Source organism: Thunnus thynnus, chromosome 14 (genome assembly GCF_963924715.1).
Source record: "Thunnus thynnus chromosome 14, fThuThy2.1, whole genome shotgun sequence".
NCBI lineage: Eukaryota > Metazoa > Chordata > Actinopteri > Scombriformes > Scombridae > Thunnus > Thunnus thynnus.
Genome location: NC_089530.1, coordinates 57,471 through 83,050, shown reverse-complemented (window position 1 = coordinate 83,050; position 25,580 = coordinate 57,471). Strand labels below are relative to the sequence as shown.

Sequence of the window (25,580 nt, the reverse complement as noted above, 5' to 3'; positions counted from 1 at the left end):
CGTTAACATTAACATGATAAACAGCGGGGCTATGGCTATGCACTGACACTCACCCACAGACACACACTGGAGAGCCTCTCAGTACTGAGCTGCTACCTCAGCTACAACACAGGTACAACGCAGAAACTTTTACAAAGGGCCATGAGTGTGCTTCTGGTGATGGTTAAAGCTCCAGCAGACTCTCTGTTTTCAGCGCAGACACGGCAGAGTCTGATAGCAGCTGCTCATGGCTGTTTAGCTCTGACTACCAGCTCTACAATCACTATTCATGCTGTACTGAGTGGTGGTCATTCAGTGTCCTCTGACCCCAGCCACAAGGCTACACCCCCTACAGTCGTTGTCCTGTGCAGTCCTCTGCTGCATTTTTTAAATATGCTGGCATGGAGGGAACTAGTAGAATTTGGGTGTGTAGTTACTCTTTTAGATATCTAAATTTTGTTTTGTATGCGAAATAATGTTCTTTTTGTACATTTAAAAGTTACATAGTTAAGCTTGAAGCTACTCCTATTTTCTTTCATGATTTAACTATTAGTGACAATCTGTTATGGAATGTCAGATCATTATTCACTAATTATCTCATAATATATTTATTTAAATATATTAATTTAATTTAATATATTTAATTTATTTAAAAATTACAAGTATCACATTCTAACATGAGTAAAAGAGGGTGGGGCTAGAGGTTGGGGTGACTAGAGCAGCAGATTATGACCAAGATAAAGGTGTTGTCAGCTGTTGAGGGGAAAATATCAAACTTTCCAGAGACAGAACCAATGACTTCTGAGGGGTGTTTCATAAAGATGGCTCAGAAAGCAGTGTTCATTGTGTCATTCAAGTCTGTCTTGAATGAAGCTAACACAATGAACCAAGTTTAATCTGTTACATAAAGGTGGTTTGCAGCTAATGTGAGCAGACTAAGTCAAGTCTGGTTTATTTTATGACTTTGAAACACAGACCCGAAGCATCAAGCACTGCTCACATCACATCAATTCACAATGAAGGAAACTGATGTGTACAGACAAAATTGAGGTTCAAAGGCCCAGAACCACACATATTAATATTATAATATAAAGGGTAAAATATTACAGCAAAAACTAACAGTAAGTACTGACTTACTGTAAGACTGCCAGAAGTAATGATGAACTCACCTCAGTTGAACTCCTCTGCGATCTGAGTGTTCGCACAATGTTTGAAGGGTCAGAGTGTTTGTAAAGCATTGATACTGGCACCAGCCGACATTTCCTCATGACCATTGTAGACATGCCTCAGGCCTAACGAGCTGATTAAGGTCTGAGATCTTGTTAAAGAATCTGAGACTTTTTTATTTTTGTTCAATTTATTACATAGTAAGTAACAATGCATTAATGTTTGCAGAAAATATTGTGTTTTTTCCCCATATCATAGAGTAGCTGTGTTTGCATCTTTTCAATTAAAAAATCACCAAAATATGTTATTTGTCAAGGGGTGGTCAAACTTTTGCATGCAGCTGTACATTAACTATAACATTTTATGTTATGGAACATAACAAAACAGCATACATAAGAAGTAAATATCAAAATTTCCATATTAAAAACTTCGGTCGGAGAGGGTGTTATCCTAAAATGCTGTCAGCAGGATTCAAGTACTTTGCTGCCACCTAGCATCTACACTTACCCTGTGCAGCCCCCTCTTTTACCACCATGACAACACGTACTAATGCGGCATTAAAGCAGACAAATGAAACGAGTGACTTTGTATGTATGTATTTATTCTCTGGTTTTCATTAATTCAGCTTTGAGTGTTAGGAGCTCTATGATTGGTGTTGAGAAGTTGGGTCTACCATGGCTGTGCATATAATTCACGGCCAATTATTTCTAGCCTCCAATTATAGTTTTTATACATCTTGGATTGTTTGAAGTAAAACAGCACTTAGTCCTGGTTGCATCTTGATTTGGTAGATTTCACTTGGCCACTTCCAGGTTGTGTTTTCATTAACCTTCTTAAAAAATCTGAAAGTTGAGATTGACTTTCATAGTTGTTATCCATCATTAAGATTTGTTTCTTGCTTCCTTCTAGACATTTGAAGACTTTAAGAATGACAAGCAGGCCCTGGAGTACCAGCAAAGGATAGTTGACATCTTACTTCAGGTAAAATCACACAAATCATTCCATGTGCTGTAATGTCTATTTTACATAATTGTTAATAGTAAAGACAACATGGAGCAGGTGGAAGACAAGTGCAGTAAGTTTCAGTTCCTTTTCAGTTTTCTGCTTTAAGAACACACACACAGCGAGGTGCAGACCAGTATGAGCTTCAATGCAAGTCATCGAATTTAAAAGGCGTTGCACAATTCTTCTCCAGTACACCATGCTCTATTCTCCAAATTTTTCAACTATCTCACCTTCATCAGGGTGGTGCCCAAGGTCCCTTCACTCATATACATTTCACCAATTCATAAATATACCAAAGCTTCAGATGGCCTTAAAACATTATTCAAAAACATTGGCACATATTACAAAAGGATGAACTAATAAAGAATCTTCATAAGGAAAAGCCAAAAGTAATATTCAGTAGAATGTAGTTGTATTTATATCCTGTTCTTATCTAGCACCTTTCAGGAAGTTGCATCTTCAATCTCATTGTCCTGTCGTGCCATGACAATAAAGGCATTCTACTCTATTCTATGTAAGGGACAAACTAGTACATTCTGAATATATCCCATCAAAACTAAAATCTGTCTGTAATAACACAAATTCAAGATGGAAATTATAAATGCTAAGCTTGCTCACAATGTAACAACACACCTAGACAACCATCCAAATACAGGTAAAAGAATAGAAATCAGAGGAGTGATCTCATGCAATACAAAGGGTGTGATTTATTTGTTAAAGGTCCAGTGTGTAATATGTGTGGTATTTAGCGGCCTCTAATGGTGAGGTTCTAGATTGAAGCACTCTGCTGCTCAACCCTCACCTTCCTAAGACTTTGGAGAGATTCCAGAAGCTATGGTGGACTTCAAGGACAAGAAGCTATTTGTTGAAGATGTCATCGTCCACGACAACTTCGAGCATTTCTAACAAGTCAAGCGAAGAGGTGAAGATGTATTTAATTATTTAGTCTATAATACTATAGGTTATAGCTCACAAGTAAGATAGCAGTTATGAGTGTTTTATTGTTTTGGTAATACAAGCTAACATTAGCAACGTCATGCTAAACAAAACTTACGTTATTTTATTCTAACGTTAGGCATTATTGATAGCAAGATAGCGTTGGCAGTTACATATTTTATTATCCGTTTGCAGAGTCAAGTACTGGAGGTTAGAGGAGGAGGAGGAGGAAGAGGGCGAGAAAGAGGGCGAGTTAGCGGTGCTGCTGCAGGCAGGGCCGGGTGAGGGAGAATAGCAAACACCAGCACCGCGGAAGCAGAGGAAGAGGCTGGAAACCCTCCAAAGGGACCGAAGCGACTGAGGTTTGTGACGTTATTTATACAATTATTTTATCATATTCCTACCCGTTCTGCACGATATTAAAAATGCCACTACAACACAAAGTGGTATTTACATAGCAGCTCTGTGTTTTACATCACTGTAGTCTGTATAGTTTGATGTGTTACAGTGTAATGTGAGTCAGTAGCCCCTTTTACACAGCCCGTTCAAGGTGGGAATACTGCGCCTGTAATCTGCCTCGCTGTTCTGTTTAGCCCGTGTTCAGACCAAATCAGGCGGCGCAATGCACAGCTGCAGGGTTGAGGAGGTGTGTGGGTGTGTTTGTGCTGTAGAAGCTAACCGCTGTGAAACAATCAGAAAATAACGTTTATCAATGTGGTTCACCAGCTTCCCCACTAACGTTACTAGCGCTCCCTCTCTTCATTCACCCTCTAGCTCACTCGACCACAGCTGCTCTCTCTCTCTTTCTCTCGTCTTTTTAAAATGAGTCAGGAAGCCGACAAAAAAGTCTTACTTTAATTTTAACGTTATCAAACGAAGAGAAATGGCCTCCCTTTGGATCCTCTTTACGGCTATAATGCGGGTTCTCAGTATAAAAGAGGCTACTGAAAGCATCAGCAACACTACTAAATGATGATATAAATACCATATAGGAACAGTATCGAGTAGCTATATTTTGACTTTTTAAAAAATTCATGTTATTGTTTCAGACATGTTTGGGAACACTGGACAGCCTACAATCCATATTCTGCACTACCATTACAATATTTCCAACATATTATGAAACTTATAACCTATTAAGCCTTATCTGTGTTTTTCCTGTGTTTTATTTTTTCAGAAACTTCTTGAAGAGATGACCTCGGAGGAGCACAGGCAGCTCACCAGTGCACTGCTTCAGAGGCAGCCAGGGTTCATTTTTGATGCCTTGATGATGCATCAGTGCAGGCATGGTGTCCCACCGTTTGCACCATGTGCCAGGGGTACCATGGTGTACTTGTAGTAACTGTACAGACATGCCTACAGACCGGGAGAGGAAATGCTGTGGCCAGTACCCTGCAGATTGTGTAATAATAATACCGCACTTCTCCCAGTACTGTCTTGAAAATGCTTTTTATGCATTCACAGGCGGTACAGGGAGGACATTATGTTATTTGGCCAGACCAGGAAGCCTGGGGATGACAACGGGGAGTACCGTTATGCTGCCTATAGACATTTCATCTATCGACAGCATGGCTCTTTAGACCAGGGAAACTGACTTGTCATCCCCAGTTGCTGTGTTTGGAGGATCAGGGACAAGTTCCCTGGTCCTCCAAAGACATCACACTGGTTTCACACCTGGCCTCTGAGTTTCCCTCCAGGTCCTCTGGAACGTCCACACAGTATCTCAGGCACTCACACACCTGCCTGTTCATCATCAAGGCATCTAATCATCTCATATTTATTTGTTACATTTCTGATATGTTATTTATTTTATACTTGTTCTATACATTTTTTATATTTTCTGGATAATTTTAAACTTTTTGTTTATATATTCACATTTGTTCAACTTAAATGTGCAAGTTTACCAAATAAAAGATATTCATCAGATGTGCTGTGATAACTGCAATGATAAACATATTAATATATACTTATACAATGACAGTATTTCCCTGCAGTCAGTATATTGTCATTACCACTTCCACCATTAATTTATATTGTCGTTATTTATATTTAAGAAGCAACATAAAACAGTAGTGAAGTTTGAATACCACTGATCCTCAGAACAGGGCACTGTAGTACATGTTATGGATTAATTTTCATTGCCACTTCAAGTTATGTTATCTGTAATTCACTGGTTTGAACCACAAAATAAAAATATAAAAAACAACACTAAGAATAATGACATTTGTAATAAAAATATATTTTATTTAACAGAAACATTTTTGGACATCCTTTTCAATCTGAACAATCAAAGGATAACATAAACATGCAGCTTTTACTGTTCAAACAAACATGTTGACAGCTTATTCTGTGTTCTTCAGAGTTGATTCTGATAAAGACAGAATAATCTATCAAATCATTAGTCTGTTTGAACACTAAAAGCAGTGTGATTAAACTTATTTGATCACCTTCCAGCAGTCAAATTGTTGCACATATAATAGCTGACAAGGGTCACACCAAAACCACACCAAAGGTATTCAATTTACTGCTCTGGATGAAGATCCTCTCATGGCAGGAACAACACCCATGATTCACTGGCACTGCTGTTCCTCATCTGCTCCAGGAGCTGTGTGTAGAGCAGCAGCTGCATGGAAAACTGCTTCTGTGGAAGACAGTACCATTACACATAGAGATAATTTACTATTTCATACATTTTATACAGTTGTACATGTGAAAATAGTGCTATTTAACCAGGAGTAGGACTTACAGGGGAAGTTAATATGCTACATAGGCAAACAAATGTGTATCACTTACATAGACCTCTCCTGACTCGGTCTGCAATACCTCTGATATGGCGGGTGTGAATGTCACAGACATGGTGAATAATGCCAACCCATAGTGCCTGAGAAAAATAAAACAGCACAAATGAATGAACTTACTATCATAAATCATCTGTCTGTCTGTCTGTCTGTCTATCTGTCTATCTATCTATCTATCTATCTATCTATCTATCTATCTATCGTGCTCACCATAAACTGTTCAACCTTATTCCATGCAGATTTTCATCCCAACAGACTAGATCAGATTGTTTAATTGATTAACACACTTTCAGTCAGAGACAAGTAGCTATTCAGTGAAATCAACTTTTGTTGTCTTTGGTTGTAATGAAAACCAACGTACTCCCAGCCATCAATGGCACATGGTGAAATACCCCTGACCTATTACACAGTCGCTTTGAAGATGAAGATAAAGGCAATACCATGCATCGACGCTACAGGACCTCTCTCATAGCTGGAGAAACAACAGCAACATCAAGTGCTACATGACACAGTCACAAACCCATGTAATACATTATGTTACGTCCTAAGATGCTGGGAGCCTTGGCTGGCCTGGATAAACATACCAAAATAAATAACAGAAAAATTCTACTTCTGACTGATAAATATAAAACTAAAACTTTGGTAGCAATTACATGTTTTTCAACATTGAAACGGGGAAAATGTTACTTGTGTTGGACTGTAAGCTAACTTTGCCCCCCAATGTGTACATGTGCTCCTAAATGACAAATTAGGAGCAAACAATGAAATCATAGAGCACTGTGAAAAATATAGATATAAATTCACACGATGTATTAACTCGGTGATGAGCAGACTTCTCCTCAGTTTATCTTTTACACTAACTCATTACTCTGACTTACTGTCTTTAGCGCATCACCAGCGCTAAATATCTTAGTTATCAATCAATGTGTTGTCTTACTGCCACAGAAAATGAATAAATCTTTGGGTTATTAGCACAACGTTGCCTCCCTGTTGTCTCTTATCAGACCACCAGCTCTGTGAGAGGCACAAACTGAGGCTAAAGTGTGCTAATATTTAACGTTACGTGGCGGCGTTTCTTTTCAGGGAAATTAATGTACCGCTAGTAAACATTGTACATCATCTAGGTTTTGAACCATTACCAGGGGCGCAAAATAAATATACATTACACTCTTACCTGTCCAGCAGTAAACAGGAAACTTCGGCGTCAATTTGCAAACATTTCTCTGGGATTTCCATCTGGGTTTATCCTCGTTTTATGCCGTTGCTTGTCCCGATTTCGTTTAGCTTCTTCGTGTTTTTGTTTCTTTGACGACGACAATTCACGCTCCTGTCATTTTCTAAATATGTATGATCCTCCATTTATCAGATTTTGGTTTCAAAAACTTCTCTCAATACAAAATGTTTGGTCCGTTCTTCTTCGTTTTAAAATCGGTGCATTTCCGGTAGTCACCCACTGAATCTAAAACACGTAAGGCCCTCACTGGAGCCAGTATTAGGTTTGTCCCTTCTGCGCTACTGTAGAAACATGGCGGCCACCGTGGAGGGGGACCCGCTCCCATGTAGATATAAAGGGCTTATTTCTAAGGTAATGAAAACACAACAATTATTTTCAGATGATTAGACACTAATTAAGATATACTTATACATAATCTATTCAATTTTTACCAAGTCTGTTCTTTTAGATGTTACTAAATACTACACACTGAACCTTTAACTAGTCCTTGTGGAAAAGGATATGTAGGAATAACATCAAGAGAACTCAAACAAAGAATCAGAGAACATAAAAGTACCAAGAAGAGGTTTATCCTGTTGTAGCACATTTTATGGAGATACGTCATCCAATCTCATCCCTTAAATATAGGAGAACTGAATTATGTTTGTCAAAGAAGGGGGTAGATTTGGAGAGATTAAAAGGGAGGCATTCTGCATTTCTAAGCTGAGCACATTAAGCCTGAGAGGGTTAAATGATGGGAAACGGAAGTGGCCTGATGAAAGTGAGATAGTTGAAAACGTTAATAAAGGTGTACTGGAGAGGAGTTGTGTGATGTGTTTTGCTTTTGACAGTTCCTTTTCAGTAATAGACAAAGTGATCTTGCAGAACTATTTCCAGCGCAAACCTTAACTTGCCCACACTTGTTGGGCTCTGGTACAGTGAATCAGACAACTGGAACTAAACACCACTGACATAGTCATCTTATGTAGCTAAATTTCTATTTCAAACCTCACTCGGTATGTCACTATGGCAAGTACTTTCTGGCATGACCAATCATGGAATCTCCAATACCACTACATCTGTTGGGAGCCCATCCCCCCCTTTGTAAACGTTCATGGTGCCCCACACAGCATTCTCTTTTCCTCATTTGAGCTCCTTAGCTGTCATGACGTCTGGATTTTCACTAAACTGTTCGCCAACAAAGTCATCAAGGTAGTCTTTGAGCATGGATACAGTATCTGGTAGTTCTTTTCATTAAGAAAGGTTTATTTATTGTTGGTTCAAGTGGGGGTTGTCATGTTGTGGTGGACTTCTATCTGATTCTAACTGCTTACAGAACAAGATAGCACATCAAGGTGAGCTGTGCATCTGTTACTGCTGCTAGTCGTCAAGGTTGTTAGCTAGCTATGGCTACCACTGCATCCTCTGAGGGGAACGCTGGTGGCAGCAAGGTTAAGAACGTTGCCCAGCTGCATGTGGGTTAACCATCTTAGGGAGGGACCCCCATCTCCTCTGCATTGAATGTATAGGAGTTAAGCATGCCCAGACATCACTCTTGGACTCCGAGCCCGCAAGTGATGCCTCACTCACAGACCTGCAGACTGGACAACACTGCTGCTCCATGCCGGTGAGGATTCCGCAGCATCACTGGTGAGTGTTCACCAGTGATGCTGCAGAATCCTCACCGGTAAAAGCTGACCCTTGCCTTTCCGACACCATGAAGAAACTCAGGGATAAGTCAGCTACAGCTAGCACTTGCTGGGGGGATATGGCGGAGGACCCCAGCAGACCCCCACCTAGTCATTGCAGCCCAGCACCTCCATTGGTGGGAAAGTGCAGCCTTCCCCTGCCCCCCACAAGGCCCACCTGCATGAGATGTGCATACGGGCGGCGACCAGGATGGCTATTGACTTGCCTTCATTGCTGGATAATGAGGAGGAGAGGGATTTATCCTTCCTTTTCGTCAGGTCTCCACTAGGCAGCTCATGTCCACTGTTCATGTGTGCATGAAGGAGATGAAGTGGTATTGGGCCAAACTGTTCTGGTATTCCTGTCAAGGGTTAATCTGGCCCAAGACAACACCTTGCCCACCACTGCCAACTCGCCTGGGCTTTTTGGCTAAGGCTGCAAGAGGATGCAGCAGGAGCTTTAAAGGCCCCAGATTTCAGACACCTGAGTAGCCAGTGACTCACCAGCATGGTGCCCAGGGCCAAAAGCACTGGGGCAAAAAGTCTTTTGCCACCATCGCCACCACTTCGCTACCATGACATACTGCTCATCCCGCCCACCAGAGGGGAAGAAGAAGGGGTTGACTGTGGTTAGTAGAAACAGAGGCTCAGCAGTCAGCACTCAGAGAAATCCCTGGCCTGAGCTTCTCGGGGATAGACTGTCAATTTCATCCTCCCCCCAAGAGGAGGAGAGGAGAAGAACTACACTAGTGTCCCAGTCAGCGCTGTGTGACAGCCTGCCATGTTCACCCTATTCACAGATGCAGAGGAGCAGCCCCAGTGCTCTCCAGTTCATTTACCATCTGTCAGGGACCAAGCAGTAAAACTCAAGAACACAAGGTGTATAGAGCAAAAGTTAGTAATTTATTTACAACTTAATTTCAAATTAACAAATTAATTTTTCCAAAATACAAAAATAGGAAAACTAGAAGAAAGTAATTTCAAAAAAACTAGGGCCCTTTAACTCAAATTTAGGTCAACTAAACAAATAGCAACCTGAACTGAACTGAACATTACAGACCTGACAAATGACACATAAGGTGTGTGTAGGATACACACTGGCTATCCTACACAGACACACAAGGGGGGCAGGAATAAACAATTAACTCTATAACACAAATTAAGCTTAATCTCAACAAAGATTTAAATCAAGAAACTATGTACAACCCAACTAACTATCAAAAGCAAGAAAAATAAACTTAAAGTCCAAAAGTAACTGAAGTTAACTGGATCCCGAAAGGCAGACTCCCTTCTGGCACACCCGGTTGGCCTCTTCCAGTTCCTGCCTGCCACAGTATAAGAGGCCATCTTTACTGATGCCAACTCTTTTGGCCAGAGGGAGGACTCGCCAGATCCATGAAACAAAAGACAAAGGTAAATCAGGATTTAGCTCTGCATGATTCACAGTTCAAAAAAATATTATTATTATATTATATTATTGTTGTTGTTGTTAATAATAATAATAATAATTTATTATCATTGTTATTGTTGTTGTTGTTGTTGTTATTATTATTATTATTATTATTATTATTATTATTATTATTATTATTATTATTATTATTTTACTTATTTGTGCAGCCCCTCAATATACAGTTTCTCTTTTTGCTCTTGTCTCTTTAAAGCCCCTCTCCCGATGAGCTCACTCTGTTCTGACTGGCCAGCTTTACGTATCAGAGATGTGTAACTTTACCGTCAATGCAGACCAAACATTTCCTGCTTTTCTGCTTCAAATTAAAAGCTTTTACATGACTTACTAACAGGAGATTTTTATTGTGAAGAATTTACAGGAAGTAAAAACGTGTTCCTCACTGAATTAGTGGAGCTTCGTTAGCGGCGCAAAAAACCGAAACAACAACATATGGAGCTATTTTGAGCTATTTGTCGAGCGAATCAGTTAGAAATAATGCAGGGAGGAATAGTACAGGCAGAAACAGCCATAGTGAGATGTTTTATGAAGAGCTGCAGACAACCAGCACACCTCCAATAGGTAAACTACTTATTTTACTTTGCTTTGCTGTGTAATGGCGTCTTGGCTTGGCATAACTACTCCCAGAGCGGAGCAGCGTACTTGAATGCTGTGCATGTAGCAGATGTCCATATAAAGAAATCTGTCACAGACTGACGTCAGCTTGGGCTGAAAGTAGAAAAAACCGTTGGAAACTGAAGCTGCTGCTTTCTGCTCACAGGGATGACTGCTACATACGTTTACCTCGTTATTTGACACGTCGGCCACTTTTAACATGAATATGTGACATTGTGACATTATATATTGGTCTGATAATAAGAAAAAGCATAATATGGCCCCTTTAAGGAAGCCACTGTTAGGGCCGGGCTTAAAGCCAAGGGCGCAGTGTGTAATTCAAAAAAGAGAAAACCAAAAAGTGGACTGTCTGCCACAAGAGAGTGCATCTGCCACAGTTTTGAGCTTCAAGCCCCTGGATCACCTGGTTGTCAAAGCAGAAGAGTGGTGTGCATGCGCAATTCACCACTGGGTGTTTATAACTGTTGCAAGGGGTTACAGGCTTCAATTTGCAGCAGCTTTGGTGAGCGAAATTTCTTCTCTCTTAAGCTGAGGGGTAATTTGAATTGTGCCAGAGGATGAAATGAATCTGGGCTTCAACTCCCGGTATTTCCTCATTCCGAAACAGGGAGGTTTGTTACATCATATTCTGGACTTATGTGTCCTCAATTCCTACCTCTGCAAATACAAATTCAGAATGCTCACATACAACGTTCCGTTGCGCTTGATTCAACTGGGCAACTGGGTTACGTCGACAGATCTGCATGATGCTTATTGTCACATAATTATATATCTGGGGAACAGGAAATTTCCGAGCTTCACTTTCCAGGGTGTAGCCTACGAATATCAGACTCTGCCATTTGGGCTGTTTCTTGCCCCCAAAGTCTTCAGCAAGTGTGTGGAGGCAGCTCTGAATCCTATGTGAGCCACAAGTCTCAGAGTGTTGGCATAGTTAAGAAGCCTTTCCAGCATGGGCTTCAGTGTCACTCATGCCAAGAGTATCTTGTTTCCCATTCAAAATGTAGAGTATTTTGGCCTTGAAATAAATTGTTTCTTTTCGGGCTTCTCTGTCACAAGATTGAGTGGAGAAATTTTGCCAGCACCTTGCTCTGTTCCGGGGGAACTCAGTCTCGTTACGAGCCTGACAGGGCTGAAGTAATATCTGTCATTCCTCAGGAGTTGTCAAGGATGCAGGATTTCCAATGCTAGGTGTCCTCATTACATCTGTTCAATGGATGTTACGGATGTACAATGTCATCTCAGTCAAATGATGAGGGTTTCCCCGAATGTCTCCTGGCTCTCTGTCTTTGGAGAGACCCAGTGGTGTTCACTACCGGCATCCCCTTGGGAATGGTAGTTATGAGGAAAACAGTGACAATGGATGCTTCATTGATGGGGTGGGGGGGCTGTGTTCAAGGGGAGGTCTGTGAATGGGACCTAGCCCCTCAGGCTCTGTCATGCTCATATAAATTACCTGGAGTTGATGGCAGTTTCCCTGGCTTTCCAACATTTTTTGCCACTCCTGAGGAGTTGTCATGTTTTGGGCAGGACAGTCAATACAACAGTGGTGGCTTATATAAACCGGCCAAATGTGCTGCTGTACGCATTCCCCCCGCTCAGCCTCATTCCTCTGATACTGATCTGTGCAAGAGCAGCGGCTGTCTTTGGTTCTGACCTGATGGGAAGATCCATGCCTATCGTGACACCTGATTGATCCAATGCACGTAGCCTCCTGCATCAACTCACCTGGAAATTTTCCAGTGTGCACAAAACACAGTTATGCAGGGTCTTTCTTACCATTATAACACTGAGGCATTATAACACTTTAGCGTTTTTTCTCAGCACCTAAGCCAATGAACAGACAAAAACTATACTGAGAGTTCTCTACCACATTTTTGTGTCATTTATGGTTGTGCCAGCTTCTGTCCTCTCCTCTGATCCCTGTGTTTGACCAAGAGCGGGGCTCAACTCCTGACACACAGATTGGCAGCAGACAGCAGAGGGGCTGCAGTGGGGACAGTGAACCAGATGAAGTGAAGATAACGTTTTACTTCAGTTGATGATGACTACACTTGTTGCTGTAAGGGCTATAAAACCTTCAGTAGTAAAAAGTCAACTAATTTATTAAACCATCTGCTCCACAAGCATAAACATGTAGAAAATGAATATGAATAACAGACCGTTGCTAAGGACGCAGTTCTGTTCATAGTCTCTGGAGGACCACATCCAATCATATCAATCCGCAGAAAGAAGTCTGGTAAAATGACCAACTACAGCTCATTCCCGACAAGCTTTGGAAAAAAAAACGTTAGAGATAATGTCTGTGACTGGGCACAGATGCAATGGCAGCCTGAAGAGCTACTGGGCTCCAACCATTACAGAAAGGGAAAACTTTAGCAAGATCCTGTCCTCCAATCCAGACAACTGCAGCAGATCTGGTTAGTGTCTCTCTTCCAGGTGTGTCAACTGCAAAGCCCTGGCAAGAAGAAAACGTAGAGATGAATGACAGAAACGTCATGACCTTAAGAAGTCTACAGAGTTTTCATAGATATTTACGTTGCTATGCATGCAGTTCCAACCGTAGAATCTAACGGACTATTTTTTTAGTGGAAGTAATAAAATTATTTTTAAATCAATATAATCATTTATAAATCAATATTTTGTGTCAGATTATTGATTTCTTTTTCAGTAAATAGCCATGTAATAAGCAGGATAATGTACAGCGAGCGGGTCATTTTTGCGAAAAGAACCCCTACAGGGTAATGCAGCACCCCGATGCAAAGCACAATAATGACCTGCTCACTATACATTATCCCTTACACAGCACACAGGTTAGGCTAGCTTTTTCGTCATTGCTTTTGCATTGCTGAGCGCCTCGCGTTTTTCCACTATATGCGTCTCGTCTTTTTGCAGGGCCAGTCTGAATGCCTTGAGTTGAAAAAACTTCAACTCAGAGCAGAAAAGTGCTTGACGTCATTGTGTTTTTTTCCCCATTGTTCAGTTGGATGAATTGAGAAGCAGGCCTTCTGTGATGGTGATGACTCAGTAAGTTCCATTAGATCCTCCAGAATATCCTCTATACAAGATTGTACCATACCATTTTGTCACACTGCACTTGGGCAGTCAGCTTTCTCTGTGAAAGCCACAACTCAGTGAAATGCCCTACCTGATGATATGAAGAACTGTAGTTCAATTAATACATTCAAGGCCAAATTAAAAAAGCTACCTCAGACCAATCAGCTGTGTGACCACTGAGTCTAAACTTCATCTATGGTGTTCTCATAAGCGCAGGTAATCTTGCTTTTAATTTGACAAGTTTACATTATTCATTTTTAGATGACATTATGGGTGTATGTGATGTGCTGTTGTGTGTAGCTTTGTATTTTATATAGTGGGTTCTGTGTGTTTGTTGTGCTGTTGTATGTTTTGATTGTGTGGGACTACGGATGTAAATTAGCTTTGAGCTAACTCCAGTGCCGTGCATCTTTTATCTTTAAAACTGTACACTGTCCCAATCAATAAATAAATACAAAAACAACGGAGGACAAACTAGTCGTGGCTATTGTTGGATACCTGGAGCTATATGACTTTAACAACCATAGTTACCATGATCTGAACAGAAAACAGCAGGCCTGGAGGCCAACTAGTGCGGTACTTGAGATTTCAGGTAGGTTCGGTGGTTGCCTAACAACAATTAAAAAAAAAAAAAAAGACAGCAAATTGCTCTTTTTTATAAATTGTAGGCTTCAACAAAAAAGGCAGTGTGGTGGGCCTCGTGTTTTGCAACCTGTGAAAAGCACTCTGTCTGATCTCTAACTGTTCATTAGTTTTGTTGGGCTTTGGTTAGGCTATCAGCAATAATTAAGGATTATCAAAGATTATTATTAATTAGTAAAATCAAAAAAAATTATTAATAAAAATTAATTATAACAGGGCACCACCCTGGGGTCAGGAAAAAAGATAGGCAATTGATGGATTCAGTCTTATTAAATGTACTAATCTATAAATTTGGAACTCTGATTAATAATTAACTTAATAATTATAACCAAAATTATAAAACTTGAAGGATTGTGGAGTTTTTGAGCAAAATTCACTCTCATGCAACATTAAACAGACAGCATGTATATCCAAAAGATAAACAGATAAAAGTAAAAACACACAATATGTAATCTAACTATATACAGATGTCTAATCTAAGGCTATATACAGATGTGTATGTCTGTCTGTGTGTGTGAGAATTGCAGGCAAACAAAATGGCGATGGAGGCCACATGTTCCAATGTTCTGTGAACAAGGAAAGACAAAGGCAAAAAGCCAGACCATGAGGTGGCTTGAGATCACGTGTGCTAGGCCAGAAGCAAAAGAGTATGTAAAGCGGGGCTTTTAACCTTCTCTTAACTGTGTGTGTGGTTATGTTAAGGAAAGCATGTAAGATAAAGGGTGCCAGGTTGAAAGTGGTTACTTAGTTATATGCAAGGCCTAGTCACTGGATGTGACGTGTATGAAGCATGCAAACATCAACTTAGTGATGTGGCTAAATAATAAGCTGACTATAAACAGACATCACAACAACAGAGCTCAACAAAAAACCTTAGCCATGTGCCATTCTATGCTATGCTCAGTACATTACCAAGTCAATGGAGAGAGAGATGCTTTGGTTTGCTACTTTGTTGAGTCCAGCGAGTGAACCAGGCTGGGGAAGAGCTGTGGCTCCTAGGCTCAATGGTGCAGGCTTTGCTGGGCTGTCAGTGATCCAGTCGTGCAGGCCAGTGAGCCCAGGTCACTCCTTGTTCAGTCCTTACAGAGTTAGTGGCGAGCTAATTCTGCTTCGTGGCTCCTGTGCTTATAGTGCTTATAATCATCTGGCAGTGTCATGTGGAGTTGCAGGAATGGACCCAAATGCAGAGACCGACATGCAGGGTTGACGAAAACCCTCTTTATTCTTGTGATGGTCAGGACAGAACAAGGTAAAACAGAACCAAACAGAATAAATGATCCAGCAAGACTCAACTGAAAACCAGACCTTAAATACAAACTAAACTAATCAGACAATCCATGGGCAGAGTTAATGTCCAGGTGTGAAGTACCTGGGGAATTCTGGGAGACTAAGTCTCTTTGGCCCTGTTTACACTGGCATTAATATGCGTCTTGGTTGATCCGATCACAAGTGGACCGCCCTAAGTACGTAAATCAAACAAAGATAGAGTTATATGCAGCAATCTCCCCGCAGCTGTGTCTCCCCATTGAGAGAAGCTGTGCACAGCAGCCTAACTTCATTGATTATTTGAATCTCTGACACGCTGATAGGATCAGTCAGGATCTAATGTTAATTAGTGTTCTGTGTTCCTTTACACATCCAGTAGGCCAGTTGTTACAGACACACAGTGTCAGAATGTTCTTCATTCTTTCTAAACTTCATTCAGTTTTTTGATGTCAGGAATATTATTTATTTTACTGACATGTTAGATTTGTTTCCAGTGAGATATTACCAAGTTTATAGTGACTTTGCTGTTGTAAACAGTATTGATGCTGCTCTAGAAACAACATTTATATTTGAAATATAAATCACGTGTAATCCTGTTCTGAATTTTTTTTTTTTTTTAATGATAATTTTGCCACTGTCAGTAATCCACAGCGGATGTGAGAAGAATCCTGCTGAGAATGAATATGAATACAGCTGCTGGGCCTGATAACATCCCTGACTGTACTAAAAACATGTGTCAACCAGGTAGTTGATGTCATAATTTAACATGTCACTGTCACAGGAGAGTGTTCCCACCTACTTCAAGACAGCCATCATCCCTATACCTAAAAAGTCTGCAGTGTCTAGTCTAACAACTACTACTCAATGACAACAAAACCAAAGATCTGATTGATGATTTTAGGAAAAAGGAGGCAAGGACACACACCCCTGTCTGCATCAGTGGAGCAGGTTAACAGTTTTAGGTCCCTGGGAATCAGCATCACAGAGAGCCTGTCATGGCCACCATACATCTAGACCCTAGTAAGGAAAGCTCAGAAACAACTGTATTTCTTAAGGAAACTTAAGAAGGCAAAATTTCTGTCCCAAGTTCTCTTAATATGATGACTTCAGTCAGTTTCATGTTATAGTTGTGGTGTTACGCTGCTGTGATTGGGAGATGAAATGAGAGCACCTTCGTGATGTGCTTCGAAGATTTGCCTGTCCAGAAAATTGTGTGCTTTTATTTTAAATAGTAGCCTACATATGTGGAAGCTACCATAAATAATAATCATGCAGATTCCTGTCTCGGTCTGGATTCATTTGTGTTTTGGTCCAGATCTGGGCCAGAGTCTGCCTATTGAATACCCCTGTCCATGAGGTGGCCTGGGTGGGTGTGAGATTCCTGGCCTGAATTTTGTCCCTGCTGATTGCCCCACATTGGCCCAGCAGACCATGGATGGCAGAGCTGGTGTGGCTCCTTAACAACCAGTCATGGCTGCTGCCATTACACAAAGACTTGGTGTCACAGGCGCATGGACAGATTTTTAAATTTGAATGAGTGGGGTCTGCCATTGAGGGTGATTGGGACAATTCAAAGTACAAGGGCGCCATCTACGTGTTCATTGTATAACGTTAAGTGGCGCGTATTTGATAGATGGTGTGAGGCTAGAGCTGTCATTTTGTTTCAAGTTCTGTTCCGGGTGTATTATGCTTCCTACAGGATTTACAGGACAACGGTTAAGCTTTTTCAACCGTTAAAGTTTATTTGGTCGCGATTTTAGCCTGCCATGTGGGTTTTGGGAATGTGTCGATTAGACAGCATTCTCTGATAAGGAGGTTTTTGAAGGGTGCCCATGCAAAGTCACAACCTGCCCATCAGACGAAATTTAATCATTCACACACATTCGCACACTGATGGCACAGCCATCAGGAGCAATTTTGGGTTAAGTATCTTGCCCAAGGACACATCAACATGCGGACTGGAGGAGTCAGGAATCAAAACGCTGATCTTCCGATCAGTGGACGACCCGCTCTACCTCCTGAGCCACAGCTGCCCCACAGCTGTGAATTACATGCGTCTGTGCATGCATCCTGCTTGCAGTTTTCCCCTGACTATGGGAAGGTGATGTTGCGCCCTAACCCTGCTTTTGTGCCTTAGGTTAGCAAGTCTTCATATAGCTACCCCACACTGGAGCTGCTTGCCTTTCACTCACCGCCTTTCGCAGACAGGAGTGACAGGTGGCTTAATTCACTGTCCCATAAGAGCCTTAAGCATCTGTTTGGACAGGATTAAGAGATTTAGGAAGAATAACCAGCTTTTTGTATCTTGGGCTCCTTCTCACAGAGGGAAGGCTTTGACTCACCAGCGCTGTCACACTGGGTGGTGGAGGCTATAATTCTGGCTTATGAGAGTCGTGGACTGCAGCCCCTGAAAGCCTGCGGGCTCATTCCACCAGGGGTATGGCCACTGCATAGGCCCTGTTTATGGGCATTTCTGTGAGTGACATCTATGCAACTGCTAGTTGGGCATCCCCACACACATTTATTCAGTTTTACTGCCTGGATGTGACAGGGCCCTCACTAGCTCACTCAGTCCTGAGTGTGGGGGCATGTTAACTGTGTGCTAGCTCAAGGGGAGGGCTTGTGATGTTGACCCTTCTGGGTGGAGGTGTTATGGGCTTCGGAGCATGCAATTCAGGAGTGTGCCACATCTCCCATAGTGAGATACTGAGCAATGTTTGAAAGAGAACTTTTGGTTACCCAGGTCAACCCAGTTCTCTGAGAACTGAGGGAGGTACCTCACAACACTGCCCTGCTTGCATGTGTAAGGTGCATGGAAGAAATACACTTGAGAATGCTGTGTGGGGCGCCACTGGCATTTATAAAGGGGGGACGGGCTGACCTGTGCAACTCAAGACAGTTTTTATATTCTCTGTATCTTTTTTCTTGCTTTCTTTCTCGTTACCTAGGTGATGGTGGACAATCCAGACTTTACTCCTTCCCAGGTGGGCGGGCTCTTCACATTTTTGGCTCGCCAGTTGGCCAAGCCAGATAACACGCTTTTTGTGAACAGGAAGCTCTTTGATCAGGTACCCAGTCAGATCCTGCATATATCCCAAGCATGTGATTAAAAAATATTATGATGATACTTTCACACTGGCTGCTGGTATCGGCAAAGCTAAAGGCCAGGAAGATAAACACATGAGTGTTTATGCTAGCTAATGCTACCAGCAGCTCTCTATCAGAGGCACAAACTGAGGCTATGGTTTGCCAGTATTCTGCTGTTTATACTTGTCACACAGCTGATATACGGAATACCTCAGCCTTGCCTAATATGTCACAATTAGGGAGAGGCAGAGGATTCGGCTGAACTGAATTTTCAAATATAAGCACAGAAATAAGCTAATTTTGAGTAGAAAAGGTTGTTTTTACACACAATATGTGTATTGTTGGAAAAATCACCTGTATTAACATCATATGCCAACATAGACATATGTGATTATGTGTACAGTGTAAAAAAACGATTTAATGTGTAGCTACCCTTTAAGAGAGGCAGGAGGCAATACCATGGTCATGAAAAGTAACATGAAATAAATGAAAGTGACATTATAAATAAAACTTCACATGAAAAAAGTTATTGTGAAAAATGCCATTATGAAATGAAAGCAGACTTTTGAAAGCGGCATGTAGAAATAGAAATGTCTAGTTTCATAATGTATTTTTCATTTATTTAACATTGAACACTTTGGGGTTCCATACCAGTACCATCATCTTCACCTCTGCTCTGTCTTTCCAGGTTCTGGAGTTCCTGTGCAGACCAGATGATGACTCTCGACACACTGAGAGGCAGCAGGTTGGAGTGTGTGCGTGTGTGTGTGTGTATATATATATATATATATATATATATATATATAGCTTTTTACTGTGTATTTTTTAAATTACAGATTGTGTATTCCTTTATTTCTTTGTATTTGTGTGGCATTATGCCCATGTAAAGCACTTTGTGACTAATGTCTGTGAAAAGAGCTATATGAATTAATTTTACTTACTTACAGATGTAATGAGGTGGTCGATGATCGTATATACACTTGTATATACATATTATAGTATGTGTTTTTACCTGTGTCTGGTCACAGACACAGGCTTTTCTAGATGATATTGTCATGTCATGTGATTGGTCTTTATTGTGACTGGTTTGTAGGTTCTGCTGGAGCTGCTACAAGTTGGGGGTGTGGTCCAGTTTGATGAAGGAAGGCTGTTGGCTTTGGCAGAGAAAGCCAAGTTGTGAGTAGCTGATTTATGACTGGAAAGATATTTGCATCAAAGAATTCTATTGAATAAAATAATAATAAAAATGCATATTTACTGTACTTTTCTAAAAAGTTAAGTATTTTGTATCTTTTTAAAGATTACAAGGTCAAAACTTTGGTCCAAGTCAATATAGAATAAAGGTAGATAATGAGTTCTGAAAGTGTGTCTTTCAAAAAAAATCTTTTTTACTGGCTACTTGCAGAATTACAACCCTTTTTGCCCCAAAACAGGCACATCCTGGGCAGGTTGTCAGCCTATCACAGGACAAACATATATAGACAGACACACTCACACAGTCTTACCTACAGGCTGTTAGTTTCCAGTAGACCTGACCTGGCTGCGGGAGGAAAGCCACACAGACACAGGGAGAACATGTAAACAGGGTTGACAAATTAAAGGAAAAACCGGTATAGGCCTGAATGCTTGACCCCTACAATGAGGGGATCTGGTGGCTCTGTTATGCTTTGGGGGCAATTTTGTTGGCATGGTTTGGGCCCACTTGTCCCCTTAGAGGGAAGGGTCTCTGCAAATCAATACAAAGTTGTTCTGAGTCATCACCTTTATCCTATGATGAAACATTTCCATCCCGACGGGAGTGGTCTCTCCCAGGATAACAATGCACCAATTCATAGGGCATGTAGGAACATCACCTTTGTTAACACAAAATCCTCGTTTGAAAAGGGGCACCACTTCCCATTAGTTTAATTTAACCGTGCTGGGAAGAAACACAGAAACAACTTTATCAGCCTCACTTCTGATGTAGCGTGTTACAATGCAGTGATCTAATTCTCTGCTTAAATTGAAGCCACAGACAACAACATGCTAATAGATATATTTATTGAACTAAATTATGAACAGTGAATAAATGGAGTGTCAATTCAAACAGACAAATGAATAATCAACTATAATAAATGTTCAAAATTGCGGGTTAGAAGTTATGAATGAGTGATGGTGAAATGTTTACGATAGCATAATTAACGGAGAATTAATTAAGGTTGAGGTAGTTTAACTGACCATCTTCTCTAAAGAATTAACTAGAGAATTCAATTGAAACGACAGCAATCCATCTACTTAATCATGAAGTAGATGGAGAATAGAAGTAAAGTAACCCTGTGGTGATCCTCAGGATCACCACAGTCTTTACTGGTCTTGGTGGTTATTCCTGATACACAGTCTTGAAGGGGTCTTGAGCCACAGAGAGTGGGTCGTTTTAATTGAAGTCTCTGAGTGACTGACTTTCTAACTAAATAACTCGAAAATTAATCTTGCCAGCCGAACAAAACTATACTTAAAGAAATAAAGCATGAAAGAATTGCAACATGAAATTTGTTTTACTGACGCAACAATACTGCACGTAGCTTAAAGAAAAGAGAAAGTTAACTTAGAAGATCATGTGATACAAAGAAAAGTATGGAGAAAATTAAAATGGCGGAAGTCTTCAGGATGCAATGTGCGTCTCCATGGAGATGAAAAAGGAAAAAGCAGAATGAGCGTAGCAAGTATGCTGTTTTATCAGGCTGGCGCTAAGATGGGTGTGTGTGGGTGGAGACAGATGTTCTCCCGCGCAAAACAGAAAATCCTTTGTCTAAGAGAAAACACGTGATCTTCTCTGAGTTGATTACATTTCAACTAAACATTCCACCATGTTCATCCACACTTAAACGTGAATTGCATCTGTATATGTTACTCAAATGTTCAGAAACACACCTCTATGGCCCTTTTTACACCTGGAATTAACATTCGTCTTGAGTGATCACAAGTGGACAACTCTAAGTACGTCTGTTTACATCTGGTATTAACATGCGTCTCCATATGCGTCCTGAGTGACCACTTGTGATCGGATCTTACTTTCCTGCTCTATATGCAAATAAACACAGACATCATTTCCATTTGCAACCAAATGCGTTGTTGTTTTTAACCAGCGGGAGACACTGTGTGCATTTATGCACGTGGCACAGCAGCGTAACTTCATTAATTATTTAAATCTCCGACACGCTGACAGGATCGGTACGGATCTAATGTTAATTAATTTTCTGGAGTAAAGTAGCCATCCTCCTGATAAATCCAGAGCTCATTATGTTGAGCAGCACAGCAAAACATGTAGTTATCAACTTGACAGGACAGAGGAAACTATCCAGCAGCTCCTGAAATATTAATAGACAGACAAGCGAAAAATTAATGGTTTAATTTCTATTCCAGTTGTCGATTTGATGAGGGAAATGGGTTAGGGGAATGAGAAAAATAGGAAAAAACGGGAAGTGGATTATATTTTTTTTAATTCACATGAAAAATGGCAAAACAAAATAATGAATTTCTTTATCCTGTTATCAAACAAGTTGAACAGCTTTGCACAGAGGGTTCATGCACCGGGAGTCAGCGATGCACTTTCCGTGCCTAGTCTGCCAGAAAATAGAAGACGTAAGTTGAGTAGGCGGTCCTTCAATGTAGCTCAGGACACATTGCGTTTACACTGCTAATTGAATGTAGCCACATGCGGCTCAGACCACCTCCGAATGTGGTCTGAGTGATCGGATCTCAATGCATCCTCAATGCATCTTGGATGCCTTCACACCTGTACTTTGAGCTGTCCACATGTGATCGGATCACCCAAGATGGATGTTAATACCAGGTGTAAACAGGGCCATTGATGTAATCACCATCACAATACCTGAGTTAGATCCTTTGATTAGCTTAAAATAAAATGTAATCTTCTTTTGCTATACATCCATTAACACACAAAGTTAACAATCATCAGTGCAGCATACTTAAAACATACTATAGTTATTTAACAAACTTACTCTACCTACTAGTTAACATACATTATAACTACTAGTGTTAATTCTTTGCTTATCAAAGTAATCCCTCATACATATCACATTCCTACTAAGTTATGTAGAGTATAATGATAATTTGATAGATCACAATAAGAAAACATTATACAGAGGTCTTACTTCAACATTCAACCTTACTAAAAGTTGTCCATTGGATGGCACTGTGGTCCCATTACTATGTAACAATTAAACCTAGGTATCAGAGTTGGACCAGTTTGATAGGCATTGCTTTGTGAACAATAATATATAGATTAAAAGATGGTTATATACTTAGGAAACATTGAATCAAACTTCTGGCTTTAAGAAATTCAACTAGGCTTAACTGAATTTACGACAGGTCTGGACTATCTTTCTGGAGTCACACCTGGGTGAAAGCAACAGGGGACGATGTGCTTTGGAATGTGGGTGTGTGTATGTATGAGATTAAAAGGTGAAAAGAGAACATATAATGTAGGTGGAGTTGTCCAAACTCATCAAATAAATTGTTGAGGTTTCACTATGATAAACAGTTTCTCTGCATTTGTCCAAAGGAGAGGGTCCTTTAATCCGGTATTTTCTGAAACTTGGGTTGATAAAGAATGTAGCAGTTCTTTAATGTCATAAATTTCACTTGGGGTTGTCCCACACAGTTTGGGGAGAGGAGATGGTTCTGTGAGGAGTCAAAACTGACACCTTAATGTAAAGAAGGGTTCTCAGTTTACCTGAGAGCATTTCCAGACGAAGTTGAATATACATCCATGCCTTTTGAGGTTAGGGTTTATTGTTGACTGAGCCCAGACCTTCTTTGGGCTTCTTTTGGGAGATTGCAGGGTAACAAAGATCAACTGGTTCTCCTACAGGCATGGGGGGTCACTGAATGGTTTGATGAGTATGAAAATTATGTGAATCATATGCTATGGCCTTCGCAGTCACCAGACCTCAACCCAATTGAACACCTATGGGAGATTTTGGACTGAGGTGTGAGACAGTGCTCTCCACTACCATCATCAAAACATTAGGGAATATCTTTTTGAAGAATGGTGTTCATCCCTCTAGAAGAGTCCCAGAGACTTGTAGAATCAATGCCAAGGCTGAGGAACACCATCCCTCAAAAAGATATTCCCCAAACCATGCCAGCAAAATCCCCTCATAGCATAACAGAGCCACCAGATCCCCTCACTGTTGGGGTCAAACATTCAGACCTGTACCAGTTTTTCATTGAATTTGTCACATGTCTGTATTTTACATGATAAATCAATTAGAGAAAAGTGCAAATGTAGGGTTGCAAATCAAAACAAAACTATTCCAGCACAATTCTAAACGCACACATTCCATCTCTGGAAAGATGTTAGTCAGCATCTTTTCTACTCAAAAAAAAGAGAATTTGATATAGGAGGATGTACGCCATTTATGGATTTTGTTTTGGATTGATTTTTTCTTAGTGTGTACGTTTCTGTTATTGTATATGTTAAGTTTTATGCACACACTGAAAACCAATTTCCCTCACACAGTGTTCCAACTGAAACATTTATATATTGAGTAATACTAACATAAAAGCTCTTTGTTGTTTTTAAACTCGCCTAAGTTCAACCTTGAATTTCTCATACTCAAACCCTGCGCTGAAAACCAGTGGGCATACAGACTAAAAACTCCATTATCACAATTTTACATTGGCCTTGGAGTAGAAGGTGTTTGGGGGTATAGTTGTCTCACTTTTGACTGATTGGGGCCACAATGTGAGTCTTTAAAAAAACTGGCCTAGATTGACTACACATGCCAGACTGCCTGTGATGATAATAGTCTTGGAGCTGGAGTCTCTAATAGAAACAGTGTATATACAGCTCTGTTCTAAGCTGAAGACAAGATCATGGTGATGATGATGATGATTATGATTATTTTTATTATTACATTATTGTCTTTGTGTCTCCCTGTTTTGCCATTCAGCTTCCAGATTTGTGAATTTCTTTACGAGAAGAAACATCTGTTTGACAAGATCATTGACTGCTACCTGAGAGACCCCCTCAGAAAGGTAACATACAGACTCAACAAGATACAGCTTGAATTTCAGATTTATCAAACTGTACATGTATTTGTTTGAACTGTTTGAACTTGTTTGACCTGGTTCAGATCCAGTTTTGGGTTGCAGTTAGGTATTTAGTTGTTATGGTTAAAGTTAAAATAGGGGGCTAGGGAATGCATAATATAAGTGAGAGTCCTCATAAGTATAGATGTACAAGTGTGTATGTGTGTGTGTTTGTCAGTGGGAGATCTTCAGCTACATCCACAATCTGCTGTCTATGCCCAGCTACAGCCCTGAGGAGAAACAAACGGTCAAGGACAAAGCACTGCAGCACATACAGGTCAGTACATACACAAACATACATATTGTATAAACATGGTCATTTATCAGTTGCTGATGGTGGTTATTTGGTTACATGGTTATTTATCTGGTGCTCATCCAGGCCAGGTCCTTCTCCCCGGCCATGTCTTTCAGCCTGGGAAATATGTAGTTAATGGAATATGTAGTCAAGCATGTTCAGGTCTGTCTCTGGGTCTCCTCCAGTTGGATGTGCTACAGGCATCGAGGCAGTATCCCAATCAGATGTCTGAACCTAGATACTACTAGGAGTAAATTAGATATGTTTTTTCAAA

General features: G+C 40.6%; 1 protein-coding gene across 2 annotated transcripts in view; it reads left to right on the top strand.

The window, feature by feature from the left end:
* vps8 (VPS8 subunit of CORVET complex) overlaps positions 1-25,580 on the top strand; it is a 170,804-nt gene that overhangs the window by 98,057 nt on the left and 47,167 nt on the right. For both annotated transcript variants that reach the window (XM_067609216.1, XM_067609215.1), the window contains exons 27-32: positions 2,056-2,127; positions 18,777-18,896; positions 19,604-19,660; positions 20,009-20,091; positions 24,873-24,957; positions 25,190-25,288. In XM_067609216.1, the coding sequence (XP_067465317.1) occupies positions 2,056-2,127; positions 18,777-18,896; positions 19,604-19,660; positions 20,009-20,091; positions 24,873-24,957; positions 25,190-25,288 (516 nt within the window). The remainder of the gene's footprint in view (positions 1-2,055; positions 2,128-18,776; positions 18,897-19,603; positions 19,661-20,008; positions 20,092-24,872; positions 24,958-25,189; positions 25,289-25,580) is intronic.